The sequence below is a fragment of the Cnephaeus nilssonii genome, assembly GCF_951640355.1.
Source record: "Cnephaeus nilssonii genome assembly, chromosome: 8".
Classification (NCBI taxonomy): Eukaryota; Metazoa; Chordata; class Mammalia; order Chiroptera; family Vespertilionidae; genus Cnephaeus; species Cnephaeus nilssonii.
Window position 1 is genome coordinate 84,425,318 of NC_137079.1, and position 19,001 is coordinate 84,444,318.

The following is a 19,001-nucleotide window of genomic DNA, read 5'->3' on the forward strand; positions in this document are numbered from 1 at the left end:
ACAGAAACAGAAAGTAGAATGGTGGTTGCCAGGGACCAGGGAAGGTGGGAAGGGATATTTATTGTTTAAAACTTGTATATTGTATAGAGTTTCAATTTTGAAGATGAAAGTTGTGGAGAGTTGTTGCACAACAATGTAAATATGCTTAACACTACTAAGTGTCTCTTTAAATTGGTTAAAATTGTAAATTTTATTTTATTTTTTACAATTTTTAAAAATGAGGGGGGAAAAGTGAGGGAGGGAGAGAAAGAGAAGAATAAGAAGGCATAATGCCAGTGGAAACTAAAAGTACAGGACATTTTTAAAAGGAAGTGGAAGGGACACCTCTTCCCCATTAAATGTCTTCTGTATCAGGGGCTATGTATAGTTACCTCACTTAAAAGCCAGTATTTTAGTTAGTTAAGTGATTAGTTAGCTCAATTTTGTGATTCATTTACTATTTCTGGATTTGGAAAAAAACACAAACTGTTTGTGCTTATTTTTAACTTAGATAAAAATTAAGGTAAAATTGCTCTGCCTGGTGTGGCTCAGTTGATTGGAGCGTTGTCCCTTATCAAACAGTTTAGGGTTTGATTCCCAGTCAGGCCAATTGATGTTTCTCTCTCTCCCTCTCACTTCCTCTCTCTCAAATAAATAAATAACATATCCTCAGATGAGGATTAAAAAAAAATTAAAGTGAAATTTTGTTATGCTTTAACTGTCCTTATCTCTTTTTCTTCCTGTTTACCAGGTTGGAAAGGTACTTTGCTAGGTGTTGCTATGGCTACTGTGAATGCTATGATAGCAGAATATAGTTGCAGTTTGGAAGATATTATTGTCATACTGGGACCTTCAGTAGGACCTTGCTGTTTTACTCTTCCAAGGGAATCTGCAAATGCATTTCATAATATTGATCCTGAATGTGTGCGGCTATTTGACTCACCAAATCCCTATGTTGACATTCGTAAAGCCACCAGGTATGTTTGATTTCTTTCCAGAACTGCAAGTTTTCAATGAAAATTAATTTAGAGAACAATTAGTAATTCCAAGAAAAATTCATTTAGCAAATATTGAAATAGCTGACAAATACGTGTACACAAAAAACTAATTTAAATATGAAATCTGTTCTCATCTAAGTTTTAATAACAGACATTTTTCTGGCCGGTATCTCTTTGATTTAAAGGGGAGGTTAAACTTCATAGAGAAAAGTTGGAATGTGTTTTACTTCATTGTTATTCATCAGCTAAATTCTCCTAAATATAATTAACTATCAGGAAACTGATACTTTAAAATTCTTTGTATTCTCTAACTAGAGGAATATACTTCTCAGCAAAAATATTAGATATTATAAACACATAGTCACTTTCAAGTTTTTTTATGGCCCCTTAACATTTTTGAATTTATGAAGTTTTGCTATTAATAGCTGTTAAAATTATTTGTCTTTTCTACAAAGGAAAATTGATGTCTGATTTGAATCATGTTTCTATTTTACTCAGCTAAACCTTGCCTAGGTTCTGTCTCATTTAGCACATTAGCAGAGAGGATTGAAATATGCTCTTAAATGTTACTTGCAGAATAAGTATCACTAATTGATAGTCATATTTCATATCATAAAGTCTTATGAAGAAGCAAATTTTCTGTGAAAAAATTGGTAATAGGAGAAAGAAGATAGGAGGGTCAAATGACTTAAAGGCATGCTCTGTCTGAATCAAAGGAATCTTGTCTACAAATACCCTGGTAACTTTTTTTTTTTTAATATATTTTATTGGTTTTTTTACAGAGAGGAAGGGAGAGGGATAGAGAGTTAGAAACATGGATCAGCTGCCTCTTCCACACCCCCTACTGGGGATGTGCCCACAACCAAGGTACATGCCCTTGACTGGAATCGACCTGGGACCCTTCAGTTCACAGGCTGATGCTCTATCCACTGAGCCAAACTGGTCAGGGCTACCCTGGTAACTTTAAAGTTTCTTCTAAAATAAGAACTTGATTTTTATTACAAAATTCTGTACCCAGATTATATCTGCAGTACAATAAGAAAGATTCTATAGTTTATATATGAATGTAGGTGACAAATGGTGATAAAATCTACCATTTCCTGAACATAGTCCATGTTCTGTAACTGAATAATAGTTTGCATTGTTCCAAGCATATCTTTCCCAGAATTCTTTTATACCAATATCCATACTTATTTCATATTGCTTTGGCTTTTGATAAAATAAACTTGCTGTCTTTTGAAAAATCTTTATCCTAAGGATTCTTCTAGAACAAGGAGGAATTCTACCACAGAATATCCAGGACCAGATGCAAGATCTCAACCTCTGTACATCCTGCCATCCTGAGAAGTTCTTCTCCCATATCCGTGATGGCCTTAATTTTGGTACACAGATTGGCTTCATATCAATTAGAGAATGAGGTACAGTACTTCCTTTTCCTCCTCTTCCCACTTCTCCTCTCCCTCTACCCTCTCTCCTTCCTCTCTACTTCTTTTCCTCCTTAAAATTAAAATTATATTTAATTTTAAACCTTTATTCCTATAGGAAGAATTAAGTTTCTGCTTTTTAGTAAAACAGCAGTGGTAGAAAAGATACTTTTCAGTGGTATACTCAAATATAAAGAGCAGCCACTACTTTCCCTAGTTAGTGAATAATAATCAAGTAGGCATATGTTAAAGATATTGAAATAAAATAATTTATTCTTTAAAAAATATTTTGCATGTATGCCCTTTATCTTCCTATCTAGTTGACATCTATAACATTTCTAATCATAACATCCCTTTAAAAGAATAAATTTGGGGGCAATATTGGTTAATAACTATATATTTCAGGTATATACCTTTATAATACATGGAATGTATATTCCATTGTGTGCTCACCACCCAAAGTCTGCTCTCCTTCTGTCACCATGTATTTGACACTCTTTACCCTCTTAATCCTCTCCCCACTCCCCTTCCCCTTTGATAATCACCATACTGTTGGGTGTGTCTAGGAGGTCATCTGTTTGCTTGTTCCTTTTTATAAAAAAAAAAAAAATTTTATTGATTTCAGAGAGCAAGGAGAGGAAGAGAGAGATAGAACAATGATGACTGGGAATGGTTGATTGGCTGCCTCCTGCACGCCCCCTCTACTGGGAACCGAGCCTGCAACCCAGGCATGTGTCCCCGACCAGAATCAAACCAGGAACCCTTCAGTCCACAGGCGGACGCTCCATCCACTGAGCCAAACCGACCAGGGCTGCTTGTTACTTTTTGTTCTATATTTCACATATCACTGAAATCATATGGTTCTTATCTTTTTCCATCTGACTTATTTCACTTAGCATTATACTCTCAAGATTCTTCCATATTGTTGCAAATGGCAATATTTCATATTTTTTATGGCTGTGTATATTGATCATATCTTCTTTATCTAATCATTGGTTGAAGGACACTTAGGTTATTTCCATGTCTTGGCTATTGAGAATGGTGCTGCAGTGAACTCAGGGGTACATATATCTTTTTTTTTTTTTAAATATATTTTATTGATTTTTTACAGAGAGGAAGGGAGAGGGATAGAGAGCTAGAAATGTTGATGAGAGAGAAACATCGACCAGCTGCCTCCTGCACACCCCCACACCGGGGATGTGCCCACAACCAATGTACGTGCCCTTGACCAGAATCAAACCCGGGACCCTTCAGTCCGCAGACCGATGCTCTATCCACTGAGCCAAACCGGTTTCGGCGGGGTACATATATCTTTACATATAAGTATTTTCAAGTTTTTCAGGTAAATACCCAAAAGAGGGCTTGCTGGGTCATAACATCCTTATACCTTTTTTTGTTTTTTGGGGTTTTTTTTGGTTTTGAGAAGGAAACTTTGCATAAGTATTCTAAAGTCTAGAATAATAAATTCTCACATATACAAACTAGCTTGGTTTTCAACTAGATTTTTTCTAACTGATTATCTACAGCAGGAGTTGGCCAATTATCTCTAAAGGGCCAGAAAGAAATATTTTGGGCTTTGCGAAACATACAATCTCTGTCTGAACTACTCAACTTTGCAGAATAAAAGCAGACAGGAATAATACAGAAACAAATGAGTATGGCTGTGTTTTAGTAAAACTTTATTTACAAAAAAATAGGTTAGGAGCCAGGTTTGGCCTATAGTTTGCTGACACCTGATCTACAGTCATAGAGCAATATTGAATGCAATTTCAACATATTATCAATTATTAGATTTTTTAAAGAGTTATAAAAAAATATTTCATGACCGTGATTTAACACTGACCCTTTAGCATAGATCTATTTTTCCTTAAAGTTACTTTTAATTGAATTCATCTTTTTAGTCTTCAAAATGTCTTTAACCCTTTAACATACAAAAGAGTTTAACAAACTAAATGATTCTTACTTTGATATTCTAGTAGTATTAGTAAGGATCTCATATTTGATTTCTATTTATCTTTACAGATACTTGACTGGATTTTTAGATAACTACTTCCTGCCTGACTGCAAGAGAGAGATTTAGTTGTTTGATTTACTTAGCACCAAAAGGATTACAATGGAAAATTCATGTTTAGGTTAATGTTCACTATTATCCAAAGTCCAATGATTTTCATTTGATTCTAACAATAACTGACAAAATAATCAGTGGGATGTGGTTTATACATTTTGTATAGGTAAGGATTAATCTTAAAGTTTGTTTCTCTGTTTGTTACATAAAGCAAGACTATGTCTGTTTAGTTCAGTATTTATTGGGTACTCTCAGTCTTTGTGTGAAGCTTGGGTGAAATCAAAATAAGTAAGACTTTTTCCTTTTGAGTGTAATACTGTGGAGGAGATAAAAACTTCTAACACTTAAATTTAGTTTTAATAGCAGAATCCTTCCTTCTTCTGTACTTTAAAAGTACAGAAGAAGGAAGGATTAATACTACCTTGAAGGCAAGATAGAGAAGATGTTGCAGAGAAAATGACAGATTACATGGGCCTGAAAAATGTACAGGCTTTTGACAAATGAAAACAACCATAACAGATTAAGGGAACATCATGAACTAGAACATGAAACTGAAAGTTTATAACATGTTCTAGAAAGAGAAGGATGTGGACAGAAATTACTGGCAAAACAGGTTAGGAAGATTTTTTAGGATTTCAAATGCCATGTCAAAGAGTTTAGAGTTTATTTCCAGGCAAGGAGTAGGCATAAAAATGTAGGGGAGTGTTTTAATATCCTTAGCATTACATTGAGAAAGGTTGATAACTTTCTAATTTTTCACTGGGCATTATTTTGTTTGAAGTTTACAAATTTACAGAATATTTTACTTTATGTATGAAAATATTCAAAAGCCAAATAAAAATTGTTTGATTATCTATGATTTGGGATTATCTGTACCAAAGCATATAGTGAAAAGTTGTCTTCTTCGGTTTTATTCAGTGAAAAGTATGGATTCAGTAACTCAGAAACAAAATGACTAGGTTCTAAGTAATCATATCGTATTGCCTCTATAAGATCTCTATCACTCTTAAGCATTTGTATATAGGTTTCTGGGAAATTTAGTCTGCAACCACAATGATAATTTTTTAAATTACTTTATTTTTTTAAATCCTCACCCAAGGATATGTTTTTTATTGATTTTAGAGAGAAAGGAAGGGAGAGGGAGAGAGAAACATCAATGTGAGAGAGAAACTCGATCTGTTGCAACCCAACCGGGGATGGAACCTGAAACCTGGGTATGTGCCCTGATCAGGAATTGACCCTATGACCTTTCAGTATATAGGACGATACTCTGACCAATTGATCCACAGGGGCCAGGGCCACAGTGGTAATTTTTAATAAGTCTTACTTTGTTTTCAATCTAAGCACTTAACTTTGCATAGGACTTATCAGTTGTAGTTTTATTAAGAAGAGAAATTAATTTTAGAAATCAAGAGTTCATGATATGATTTTTGGAGGTACTGATTACCAAACTAAAAGTTACTTAATTGTAATTGTAAATTATGAAGAGTAGCATAGTGACTAAATATGCTATACTCTATTGCTTTGTAAAACATGAAAAAAAAAATCTTTCTACTAGAAGTAGTATTTCTACAAGTAGCTATGCTCTTTTTTTATATATAAAGTTAATTTACTAGTACAGGAAAAAAGGAGGGCATTTAATGTTAATTAATGTTTTGCTCTTAATTTAGATGTAATATATTATAGTTCAAGCAGATAAAAGCATTTAGGAACCCTAACCCCCCCTGGATTTCACTTATTACAGAATCTCCAGTAACTTCTTTTCTGTAAATAGACATTTTTTGGGAGGGTGGGGTGGGGAGGGGGATGTAAAGAAACTTACTCTGTATTACCTGACAAAAACATAAATAATACCCATGGATTCAGAAGCTGGAAGATTAGATGACAGTGGCATCTGAATTACATAATTTTATATCTCAAAGTGGGATTTGGTATTTGTTTTCACTAGATTGTCCATTGTACTTTCACTAGTATATCCATTTTACTTTTTATGTGAACTCTGAGAACGCCACCAACCTATGAAAATCCACCACTTTAAAGAAAACACTGCTCAGTTAGTGTGTTTGTGTGTGCTAAATGTTAAACAAGAAATATGTATCTGCCATGTATGATCTATATATAGTCTCTTGCTCTAGCTGATATAAATTCACACAAACATTAGATGCAATAGGAATATAGATTTTTCTCTATTGTGCAGTAAAAATGGGAAATGTGGTCCATATGCCTACTGTATATATTTATAACTCTGGCCTAAAGCGTGCATTTCCACTGTAGCTCGTGTTTCTAAACTTGTGATTTCAAAGACCGTAGAACTGTTGTAAGCAATGCCATTGTTCTGTGCTAAGTCATTGCTTAATGAAGAGAAAAGAAGTCTGCCAGTACTTTTTTCCTAATAACATTTAGTCTGGACTCACGATGATCACATGTCAATTGTGTGGAGACGAACTCTTTACACTCTCCTTAGATGTATTTTCTTTGTAGAGAAAGAAAACACGCATTCCCTGTGTGCTTGTGCCAAATGCCTGAGCTAACTATGTTCTCTCTGTATCTGGTAAAGGCTTTTTTGTTTTATTTAATTCTCAGGCTGGGGTGTCCAGTTACTGTATTTTATTAAACAATTACAATTTCCAGCAAACTCTCTAGTTCAAAATACCACATGGCTTTCTAACAACAGCAAAAGAAGACTCATTTCATGGGAAGCATTTGTAGAAAATAAGTTCATTCCTGGTGACAATTGGGTTTTGAGTTTTTAATATCCTCATTTTTCTTAATTTTTAGTTTTGCATCACACATTGCTTTAGTTTACATCTTACCAGTACTTCCATATTCTTTTAATTTCCTTAAGCATGTATTTAGAGTTATATTTTCTTAGCCACCTCCCCATCATCCTTGTTTTCATAATTGATACTTCATATGCACAAGTTAACTTAATTCTTTTGAGTTTTCTACTTTTAAGTATGTATTCAGACTTGGTTATAGAATTGCTTGTTAGATATGTCCTATGAGCCTCTCAAATACAACCTCCTCCAAACTCAACTCATCATTTCTCTCCAAAACCTGTTCTCCTCTGGTGTACTATCTCAGAGAATGAAATTATTCATGCAGTGGCCCTTCCAGAAACCCTAGAGTGTTTCTGAGTGCCTCCCTTTTCTCCCTTCCCTTCCCTCACTACCATCTGTCCCTGTGTCTCTAGCTCAACTCCCACAGACATTCAGATGATCACCTCTCACCTACCTCACTGGAGCAGCTTTCTGATAGTCCTTCATTGAATCCAAAATACAAATCTGGTCATATTACATACCTCAAAATTATTGTATGGCTTTTTAACTTTCCTAGATAAAGACCTCACTAAAGTTTAAAACTGCTGTCATGATCTCACCCTGCTTACCTCTTCAAGTTCCACCACTCCTCACACACTACCATATATTCCAGCCATTCTGTACTTTTTTCATTTCCTAGAATATGCCATTAAGCTAGGTCAGATCACAGGAGTGGGTGTACATTCAAAGACTGATTAGAACTCAAATTGGATTCAAGGCTACTTTCACTTAGGCTTTCTACTAAATTAGTAAATAACCAGTATCAAGGACATATATAATATATACATCTGAGTGAATGAATGCAGCACTAGTGTCCCTTAAGTTCCTCATGGAGGTAGAACCAGTTACATTGTAAATGCAGTACATGCACAGTAGTATGTCAGGCCATATAAGGAAGCTCAGTAGCTTTTCCATTAGGCAGGGCGAGGGGCCATGTTAATGCAAAGCTCTACATTCTACCACATGAGGTAAGTTTTGCTGTATCTGAAAACATGAACAAATATATTTTCTGTGTCATTGGGTCCACAGCAGATCTTGTCATGATCTTCCACAACCATGTTTACTCTTGCCTCCTGGTTTCATACCTAATGCTGGTTCTGGATGCACAACAATTCTCAATCCCACTTCTCTTGAATAACTTAATAACCATCCTTTAAGGCTTGGATCAGGGGTCACCTCTTCAGAACAACCTCTTGAGGTTTGTCTTGCTAGCAACCTGTGCACTATTTTTTATAGTCTTTAGTGCAGTGAGTTTTAAATATTTGTTTGTTTACTATCTACTACTAAAAATGAGCTCAATCAGAGGAAGGACCGTGTCTTACCTTCATATTATTAGTCTCTAGCAAGGTTATTAATACAATGTAATCATTAATATCTATAGAAGGAAAAAGAGAAGGAGGAAGGGAAAGAATCTAATACAAAGTCTGGCAGAATAAAGATGATAAACCATTTTTGGGTGGTGTGTGTGTGTGTGTGTGTGTGTGTGTGTGTGTGTGTGTGTGGCCAGTTTTTAAGGTGCTTGGCCATGTTACTTTACCCATTATTAGATTTTCTGGTTTCTAACTTGTGACACATTTTAGAATGTTAACAAGTTCCATCTGATCTAAATTTAAAGTGCCTCCTCTCCCCAGCTTGGACCAGACAGGTATTGAGGAATAAGGCTTGATATGTTCTCTATTTCCCCTATCTTGCTCAACTTTTTCACCTGCTACTGCCAGAGTTTTGACAAAGAAGGATGAGAGATGAGTTAGGTTAGGGGAGACTTCTTCAAGTTACCCCTCCACATATACACATGCAGACAAAGTGATCTCCGGTTGAGGGGTTAGCTCCTGCTTTGATGGTACAGTCTATACAGTTACTCTCTATTCCCCTGGACAAAGGTTTCTAAAGAGCACTACTCTAGCTATGGTGCATTAGCCTACAGGGAACTTGGCTGTTTTGCCCCTTCAAATTCTAGATATGCAGCAGAGCCCTCTCTGTTATTCCAGGCAGCTCCGACCACTAGCCAGCATCCTTTCTTTAAATGGGAGAGTTAGGCAAAGATCCCAGTGCATGCAACCCCTGAACTTGGGAACCACAGGTCAAGTTTAGTAAGACTTCTTAAATGGTCTGCTTTAGACTGATTGAAAAATGTTTACTATTTAATACTTCATGAAGCAGACAGTCCTTACTTAGAGAACTACAAAATGGGGCAAATTCTGCTTTCTATGCTTGGTTCTCTATAATATGGGGCCACTGTTTTTAACTTTAGCCATTCAACAAAGACTTCACAATAGGTAAAAATATAATGTTCTGTTATAAGTTTATGGGAAATCACATTTCAAATTTTCCAACTACTCTAGAAGAAATAAAAGAGACATATGTAGAAGGAATCTGTATCTGCTTTATCTTTTCTTTGCCCTGTTTTTATTCATATAATTTACTTATGTAGTTTTTAATTTATAACCCTCCAAAGATCACATCTATATATATAAAAGGCTAATATGCAAAGTGTCCCCTTGGGAGTTCGACCAGGAGAATGGTAGTTAGCTCACTTGCTATGACGTGCACTGACCACCGGGGGGCAGCGTGGAACGAAGGAAGGCCCCACGGCCGGCAGCCAGAAGGTTCCAATCAGCCCTGATAGTTGGCCAGGCCTAGGGACCCTACCTGTGTACGAATTTCATGCACCAGTCCTCTAGTCTATTTATAAAGTACATGATGAGATTAGATTCCACATATGAGTGAGATCATTTGATACTTGTCTCTCTGACTGGCTTATTTCACTTAGCATAATACTCAAAATAAACTGATGAACAAAATAGATCCAGAGACATCAAAGCATGGAACAGACTGTCTCAGAGGGAAGGTGAGTGGGTGAGAAGAGATTAACCAAGGAACTTGTATGCATATATGCGTAACGCGTGGACACAGACAATAGTGTGGTGAAGGCCTGGGGCAGGGGCAGACTAGAAGGAGTCAATGGGGGAATAAAGGAGGACATATGTAATGCTTTCAACAATAAAGATTTTTAAAAAATAAAGTACATGATGAAAATCTGACTTTGGTAATAATACTCAATGATTAATTGCAGATCTTACTATTTGAGAGTCACAGTATGAATCTCTTTCACCATGACTCTACATTTTCCTTATAAAAGCTGTGTGCTTGGTTGGAGATATAGTTGGAATAGTAAATGCCCCAGATTTTCTTTGCTAAAATGCTTATTCTATACTTTTCAAATTGTAAGTTTTGAGCTTCTCAGGCCTGCTTTTCTCAGTGCTAAAGGGATTCCTGTGCTTGGCCTGAAACTGTAGACTATTCAAAGTGCTGGTGAAGGAAAGAAAATAAATCACATGATGGGAAAAATTTCTTCTCTAGTTGCAAAACAACAAAACAAACTATGCTTGTAAAGGTTATTTCTAACAACCCTCATACAGGCACTCAGAGGTCAGGACTTGTTAGAATGCTCTGTGACAATAAACTTTAATCTCTTTTTAAAAATATCTGCAACTCTGATGGTCTTACTGAATAATTTGTTGGGAAATATTGTAGATTTGTGATCATGTAGCAGTTTTGAATAATCACTTTAAATCTTACTGAAAACCAAACAGAACAAGATAGAAAAACAAACAAACAAAAAGCTTGATAGCATCTTTAACAAAAGTTGGTGACATGAAATCCCTCAAAATGTAAGAATAAAGGTGCAAGTGGCCAAATCACCAACAGGAGCATGACCTAAGCAAGATGAAAAACTATGCTTAAAGAGTTGCTAAAAGTAAAAGGGGTTACAAAACCAAAACAGAATGTCTAGAAAATAATGATAAAAATTAAAATCTATGGGATACAGCTGAAATGTTACAGAGAACATTTATTGCTTGTTTACATTACATGACCTCTACTATTATTTACATTTTCTATTTAAAGTATTAAATACCTTTATCAATAAAAATAAAAAATAAATTTACAACCCAGTGGAACACACACACACAAGAAAGTTAACTAAAAGTAAGCAGTAGGAATTGATAAAAAATAAAGGCAGATATTTATGAGCTACAAAAGAGGAAAAAAAACATTTAAAAAATGAGCTGGTTAAAGAGATTAATAAAAATAAGCAAGCTATTAGTTAACCAAATTAAAGAAAGTACAAGTTTACAAAATATAAAATGATAGGAAAAATAATCTTTGAAACAAAAAAAAATGAGAGCAAGAGAGACTACTTTGTATAATTCTATGCAACTACACTTAAAAACCCTGAAAAGTTGTCAAATCTTCTCTTGGCTACTCCTCTACCTCAATAATTCCTTCAGGCTTGATTGAGCTCACCAAGGAATTCTACCAAACTTTTTAAACTCAGACATACCCTATGCTACTTAATTTGTTCCAGAGTATAGAAAAACAAAAGAAAACTTCCAAATTCTTTTTACAAAACAATCATCTATACTAATAAAAGCCTAGGTGGCCCTCGCACCCTCACGCAATGCCTTCACGTCACTACAAGATGGCTGCCACAAGATGGCCGGCAGGGGAGGGCAGTTGGGGGTGACCAGGCTGGCAGGGGAGGGCAGTTGGGGGTGAGATCAGGCCAGCCGGGGAGGGAGTTGGGGGCCATCAGACCAGCAGGGGAGTAGTTAGGCGTCAATCAGGCCAGCAGGGGAGTGGTTAGGGGGCGATCAGGCTGGCAGGCAGAAGCAGTTAGGGGCAATCAGGCAGGCAGGCAGGCAGGCGAGTGGTTAGGAGCCAGCAGTCCTGGATTGTGAGAGGGATGTCTGACTGCCGGTTTAGGCCCGATCCCAGTGGGACCCCTCGAGGGATGTCCGACTGTCCATTTAGGCCCGATCCCAGTGGGACCCCTCGAGGGATGTCTGACTGTCCATTTAGGCCCAATCCCAGTGGGATCCCAGTGGGATCGGGCCTAAATGGACAGTCGGACATCCCTCGAGGGGTCCCAGATTGGAGAGGGTGCAGGTCGGGCTGAGGGACACCACCAGTCCCTCCCCCCCTCCCCCCGTGCACGAATTTTGTGCACTGGGCCTCTAGTTTATATATATAAAAGCCTAAATGACTGTTTGACTGTTCGACCAGTAGCTATGCTGCACACTGACCACCAGGGTGCAGAGGCTCTGAATGGTAGGTTAGCTTGCTGCTGGGGTCCAGCCATCAGGACTGGACGAGATGGGCCGGATACTGGAGCCATCCCACAGTCCCTTCCCAGCCCCCATTGATCCCAATCAGGACTGGGTGAGATGGGCTGGACATGCCCTGGACAAGTCCATGCACCAGACCAATTTCGACCCGATTCCCACAGGCCAGGCTGAGGGACCTCATCGGTGCACGAATCTGTGCACTGGGCCTTTAGTATTAATACTAAAACTTAATAAAGATTATTTAAGAAAGAAAATTACAGGTCAATCTCACTTATGAATATCAATGCAAAAAATATATGATTTCACTTATATGTGGAATCCAATGAACAAAGTTAACAAAATAGAAACAGACTTATAGATACAAGCAACAGACTGACAGCTGTCAGAGGGGAGGAGGTTTGGAGGCTGGGTGAAAAAGTTGAAGATATTAAGTCCCCCCCAAAAAAACACCCAAAATCAAAAATCTCATAGAGACAGACTGCTGTATGGTGATACCAGAGGAAAGGGGGTTGGGGCAGGTAGAAGAGGATAAAGGGGGGATAAATGGTGATTAAAAGAGACTTGACTTGGGGTGGTGAACACACAATACAATATACAGATGATGTATTATAGAATTGTACACCTGAAACCTACATAATTTTATTAATCAATGACACACCAGTGAGTTCAGTAAAAAACAAAAGTAAAATAAAATAAATATTAAGTTGAATAAAAAACATTTAAGAAATATAATATAAGCTAGTGGGATTCCTTTTGGGAATTTCAGAATTCAGTATTAGAAAATCCACTTATATAATTTATAAATTCATCATACCAATAATTATAAGAAGAAAAATCATGTGATTATCTCCACAGATATTTAAAAGCTTGACCAAATTCAATATATGTTCTTGACAAAAGGGGGGAGTGATAGAGGGAGAAAAGGAGGAAGGAAGGAAAGAAGGAAGGAAGGAAGGAAGGAAGGAAGGAAGGAAGGAAGGAAGGAAGGAAGGAAGGAAGGAAGGAAAGAAGGGTAAAGAAGAGATTAACCAAAGAACTTACATGCATATATACATACATACTCATGGACACAGACAATAGTGCAGTGAAGGCCTGGGGAGGGGGCAAGAGTGGGGTGAAGGGGGTCAATGGGACATCTGTAATACTTGCAGTAATAAAGATAAATTTTTAAAAAAAGAAAACCTCAGTAAGAGTTGATAGATATTTCCTTAATATGATCTTCTCTAATAAAATGGCAATATGCAAATTAACCATCACTCCGCTACATAAGCCACGCCCACCAGCCAATCAGTGTGAGTATGCAAATTAACCCTATCCAAGATGGCTACCGCCACAGAGAGCAAGGTTTCCCAGGTAACAGAGCAAGCCAAGCTTTCCATAGCCGTTGCAGGCCTAAGCCTCCACTCAAGCTACAAAGTTTCAATTATAGAAGGTAAACAAATTCAAACAAATGGCAGCAGAATGGAGCTTGAGAGAGCAGGCCAGGGTTGCCGGCGGCAACAGGGGAAGCAAAGCTTTCCTCACACCCTGGCCGGGCTCACCCGCTTAAGGCTACAAAGTTTCAATTGTAGAAGGTGAATTAACTGCCACAGAAATGGCTGCTGCCCCGGAGGGAGCAGCAGGCTTGGCTCTGCTCCAGGCTACAAAGTTTCAATTGTAGAAGGAAAATAAATCCCAGATACCAGGGCCTCCGCTTAGGTTGCCAGGGGGCGTGGCCGGCCTGCAAACCACTACAGGCCCCTCGCTCAGGCCGCCCCACGCCCCAAGCGAACCCCACCCTGATCCGGGACACCCTTCAGGGCAAACCAGCTGGCCCCCACCCGTGCACCAGGCCTCTATCCTATCTAATAAAAGAGTACTATGCAGATTGATCATCACTGAAACACACAATATAGCTGCCCCCATGTGGTCAAAGATCCTGCCCCCATGTGGACACAAGATGGCCACCACAAGATGGCCAGCAGGGGAGGGCAGTTGGGAGGCACCCGGCCTGCAAGGGAGGGCAGTTGTGAGGGACCAGGCCTGCAAGGGAGGGCAGTTGGAGGTGATCAACCCTGCAGGAGAGGGCAGTTAGGGGTGACCAGGCCAGCAGAGGAGGGAAGTTGGGGGCAAACAGGCTGGCAGTGGAGTGGTTAGGGGGTGATCAGGCTGGCAGGCAGAAGCAGTTAGGGGCAATCAGGAAGGCAGACAGGCAAGCAGTTGGGAGCCAGCAGTCCTGGATTGTGAGAGGGATGTCCGACTGCCCGTTTAGGCCCGATCCCACCAGGATCGGGCCTAAACGGGCAGTCGGACATCCCTCCAGGAGTCCCAGATTGGAGAGGGTACAGGCTGGGCTGAGGGACAACCCCCCGCCGTGCACGGATTTCGTGCACCGGGCTTCTAGTTTAATCATAATGAGGCAACCAGACATTGTTGCTTCCCAATGTGCTGGACAGGAAGTGCACATAACCACCTTGAAATATTCCTCCCACAAATATTGAGTCTAAATCTAATCTAAATATCGAGCTATCAATTTATAAGAAATAAATTGAAATAAATAAATATGGAAGAGGGAGGATTAAGTTTAAGATACTACAAATTCAGAGTGGTAAAAAAAAGTGATCTCTTTTCCCCAACTGGCTGATTTTAAAAAAAGGTGGGAGTATTCTGATTAAAAGAAATTTAGAAGACATTACAATTCCATGCAATGAGTGGACCTAGTTTGGATTGCCATGAGAAGAAAACAACTACAACAACATGTTTTTGAGACAATTGGGGAAATTTGAATATGGCTAGGTAGTAAAAAGTACCACAAAATTATTGTTAATTTTTATATGTTGATGACAAAGCAGTTATGGAAAAAAATACCTGCAACTACACTTGTTGATCTATATTAGACTAGATAGGACTTAACTAATGTGTATCTCTGAGTTGCTACCAAATCAATAATAATAATAATAATAATAATAATAATAATAATAAAAGGGACATAAAAGGGACAGATGATGCAAATGTGGCAAAACCTTGATAATTGTTGAATCTCAATGATGGTTATCTGGAGGGTTTATTGTACTACTTTCTTTACTTTTCTGTATGTTTGAAATTTAGTCAAAATTCAAAAAATTTAAAATTATTTCCCTGGTAGTAATATTTAAAGTAACATTTCTATTTGTACATATACATGCCAGTTTTCTTTGTTAAAGCAGAAGATAAACATTGTCAACTCCCTATTTTCGTACATGTGTAGTGTGAGGAGGAAAGGAAGAAAACAAAAATCTCTGACTATTGGATTCTTATTAAAACAAAGAGCATGAGAGTCTATGCCATATATTTTAACACAGAGAATAATTTTTATAGAGGAGGTCCATAATTCACAAAATAGGAGACAATAAGGAATTACACTTTTCTGCTAGAACTGCTAAATAACAATTATTAAAAGAAGGAGCTTACTCTTACATTTTCTGTTATGTTAAATGGACTCTGGGTGGTGATTCCTTTAATATGAAACTATATCAGAATAACAATAGAAGTTAAGTGTCTGACATAATAGCAGTTTGAGGTAAAAGTCAGGTTTTTTTCAGTGGGAATTAATGTGATTGCCAAAAAAAAAGCTCATGGGATCTTAAGTAACCATATAGAGGTATAGTTCTAGAATAAGCAAAGTAATGTTTCTATTCTGCCCTGAAGTTATTAGACCATACTGGGTTATTTAGTCTCTTTTAGTCTCTTTTTCAGATCATTCCTTCCATGGAAGGAATGGTGGAAGGCATTAGAAAGTATTAGCTTGGAGAAAAGATCTTTCAGTGGCATCTGCCGTGGCACACTGCAGATGTTTGAAGTACAGCATTCTGAAGGGATAGAAAAAAATTGGAACTAATTATGGAAATTATAGGAAAGCTGATTTTGGGTTAGCATGAAGGCTGGGAAAGGCAATCCGCCATGGACCTGAAGTAGCCCAGCAAGGCCCTAACTTCTCTTTGTTGAGGCCATTTATCAGTGTTGAGTTTGCAGTAAGCAACCATTGAGAGATATAGTGATTCCACTTTGGAAAGAAGGTGGATTTTCTTTCCACTTATTATAAAAGCCGTGGATTCCTCAAGCTCAGTACTCTTAACCTAAGACACAAACCTATTGTGTGCACAAGATACTCCTGGGCCCCTCTTCGGTTCCTCCATGGAACTTGGGGTATAAGAGAAACTAACTGAAATGTGATGTTCATCCTGCTTGTTAACTGTAAATAGTGAAATCTTTTGTCTCGGACTCAGGCATCTCTGTCTTCTGCCAACATTCATGAAACAGTGATAGGCCGACTTACTAGCTTATAAGTAGGGTTAATTCAATAAATCCCAGACCCAACAAAGGAGAAGCACTTTACTAGGTTCCCTCTCTGGAGGTATTCAAAGGGGAATGGGATAAACCTCTTGATATGAATACCGCATAAACATAGCAAAAAATAAAGCTCCAGATTAGTTTTCCTTGGATTTTCAATGTCATTCAAATTGCATGAATTCTATTATTCCTCTTAGGAAACACAATATATAGACTTGGCTGCAAAATACCAGAAGATTTTTAGCACCCCAGGAAGTCAAGATTTGAATCTCTAAACTCTGCTTTGACAATCCTCTTCCTGCTCTATTATAAGTATCTCCAACTTGTCTTACTGGAAATTCATGGACATAAGTTTTATTAGCATTAATGAGACTTCAGTATCTAATGTGGTAGTAGGCATAATCATAACATTTTCCTCTCATTGCTGAAGGCCTCTGATAATATTTTGAAAATGTGTATAAAAATCTACTCTGGCAATTTAAATAAGTGGTGTGATTCAGGTTTGGATCACATGATAACTGATTTTTACTGACCATAAACAAAGCTTTACTATCTTCCTTTGTCTTTTCTGTTGCAAATGTTTTGTGCATCATACACATTTGTCCACTGGGTGGCAATATGTACTCAAGAATGTTTACTGTTTCTAGTTTATCAATCTAGTTGAATCCAAGATGTCAAACTCCTTTTGCATCTGGAAATAGCCATTGTATTAAATCTTAAGAAACAGTATTATCTGAATTCAAGCTGCTACCTAGAAGTGACTAAGGAGATTTTGATAATATTAATACTTCCTAAACTTAACTCAGCCACACTCTTCTCTCAACATGTTCACACATCACACATTTGCAAAATAGATATCCCTTTTGGTCTTCTCATTCCTTGCCCTTTTATAGTTGTTCATACCCCACTTCTTAAACATATGCCCTTTTTAAATTTTCCTAAACTATTTTCCAACTCCAATACTCTTAGTGCCCTATCTCTTATTTCAGTGGCTCTTGCCTGACAATGAACTATCCCCTTTTTTCATTTTGTTTCTTGATTTCACTCCTCCACAGTGAAATCAAGAGCCATACCATTAAGCTCTTGTGTGATACCATATGCATCCCCTCTGGTTTGATCCTACATCCTGGAGAAGCAAAGTAGACCTTGGATATTCATATAATCTTGGGAAGTCATATAGTTCTTTTCACTTCAATTCTGTCCAAAATGCAGAATACAACCAATTAACTAGCTCTATGTAAGATTTATCTTTAGTTAAGAGAGGGAAAAAATTCCAAGAAATGAAATTATATATTACATATGATTACAATATAAGAAAACCCACCAAAAACATATATACATATTTTAAAAATTGAAAACAATAATAATAGTAGCTGTGTTGGATGATGAAATTATGAAAGCTTGCTTATATTTCTTCTTTTGGCTTTTTCTATATTTTTCCTATATTTTATTTAATAAAAAGATATTTTTCAAGTGAAAAAATATAACTGCAAAAACTGTCTTTTACCTTTCTCCTTCCTTGATTGAAAAAAATTCCTGTTGCTTTAATATATCCTTCTGTCGAATTTTCCAAAAAGTACTTAATAATACTTTGACATTTTCTTGAATCTCCACATGGTGCTGAGTGTGATGGGAGGATTGGCTTATGCTCTCTCTCTTTTTTTTAATCTTTATTTTAGAATAGCTTTTAGATTTATAGAGAATTGCAAATATCCCATACCCAGTATTCCCTATTACTAACATCTTACATTAATTTGGTACATTTGTTACTATTAATAAGCCAATATTGTTACATTACAATGAACTAAAATCCATACTTTATTCAGATTCCCTATGTTTTCACCTAATGTCCTTTTTCTGTTCCAGGACCCCTTCCAGGATACCACTTTACATTTAGTCACAGTGTCTCCTTTTGGCTGTGACAGTTTCTCAGACTTTCCTGATTTTCCGTGACTTTAGCAGCTTTGAGGAGTACTAGTCAGGTATTTGGTAAAATGTACCTCGAGTGGGATTTCTCGGATGTCTTTCTAATGATTAGACTTGGATTATGGATTCGGGGAGGAAGACCACGGAAACCAAGTCATATCCAGGGTAAGCACTATCAATATGATTTAGCGCTGTTGGTCATCTGGCTGAGGCAGCGTTTGCCAGGTTTCTCCTCTGTGACGTTGCTCTTTCCTCCCCCTCCATGCTTTCCTCCTGGGTGATGCCTGCACAGCCACCAATTAACTTTGCTCCACCTCTGGAGGGCAGAGTATGTACAGAAATTATTTGAAATATTT

The 19,001-nt window shown here is 37.5% G+C and overlaps 1 protein-coding gene across 3 annotated transcripts in view; it reads left to right on the forward strand.

The window, feature by feature from the left end:
* Positions 1-5,325, forward strand: part of LACC1 (laccase domain containing 1) — a 12,009-nt gene extending 6,684 nt beyond the window's left edge. For all 3 annotated transcript variants that reach the window (XM_079778701.1, XM_079778700.1, XM_079778702.1), the window contains exons 5-7: positions 731-956; positions 2,235-2,395; positions 4,424-5,325. In XM_079778701.1, coding sequence (XP_079634827.1) covers positions 731-956; positions 2,235-2,394 — 386 coding nt within the window. In that variant the 3' untranslated portion in view covers position 2,395; positions 4,424-5,325. The remainder of the gene's footprint in view (positions 1-730; positions 957-2,234; positions 2,396-4,423) is intronic.
* Positions 5,326-19,001: the final 13,676 nt, after the last annotated feature.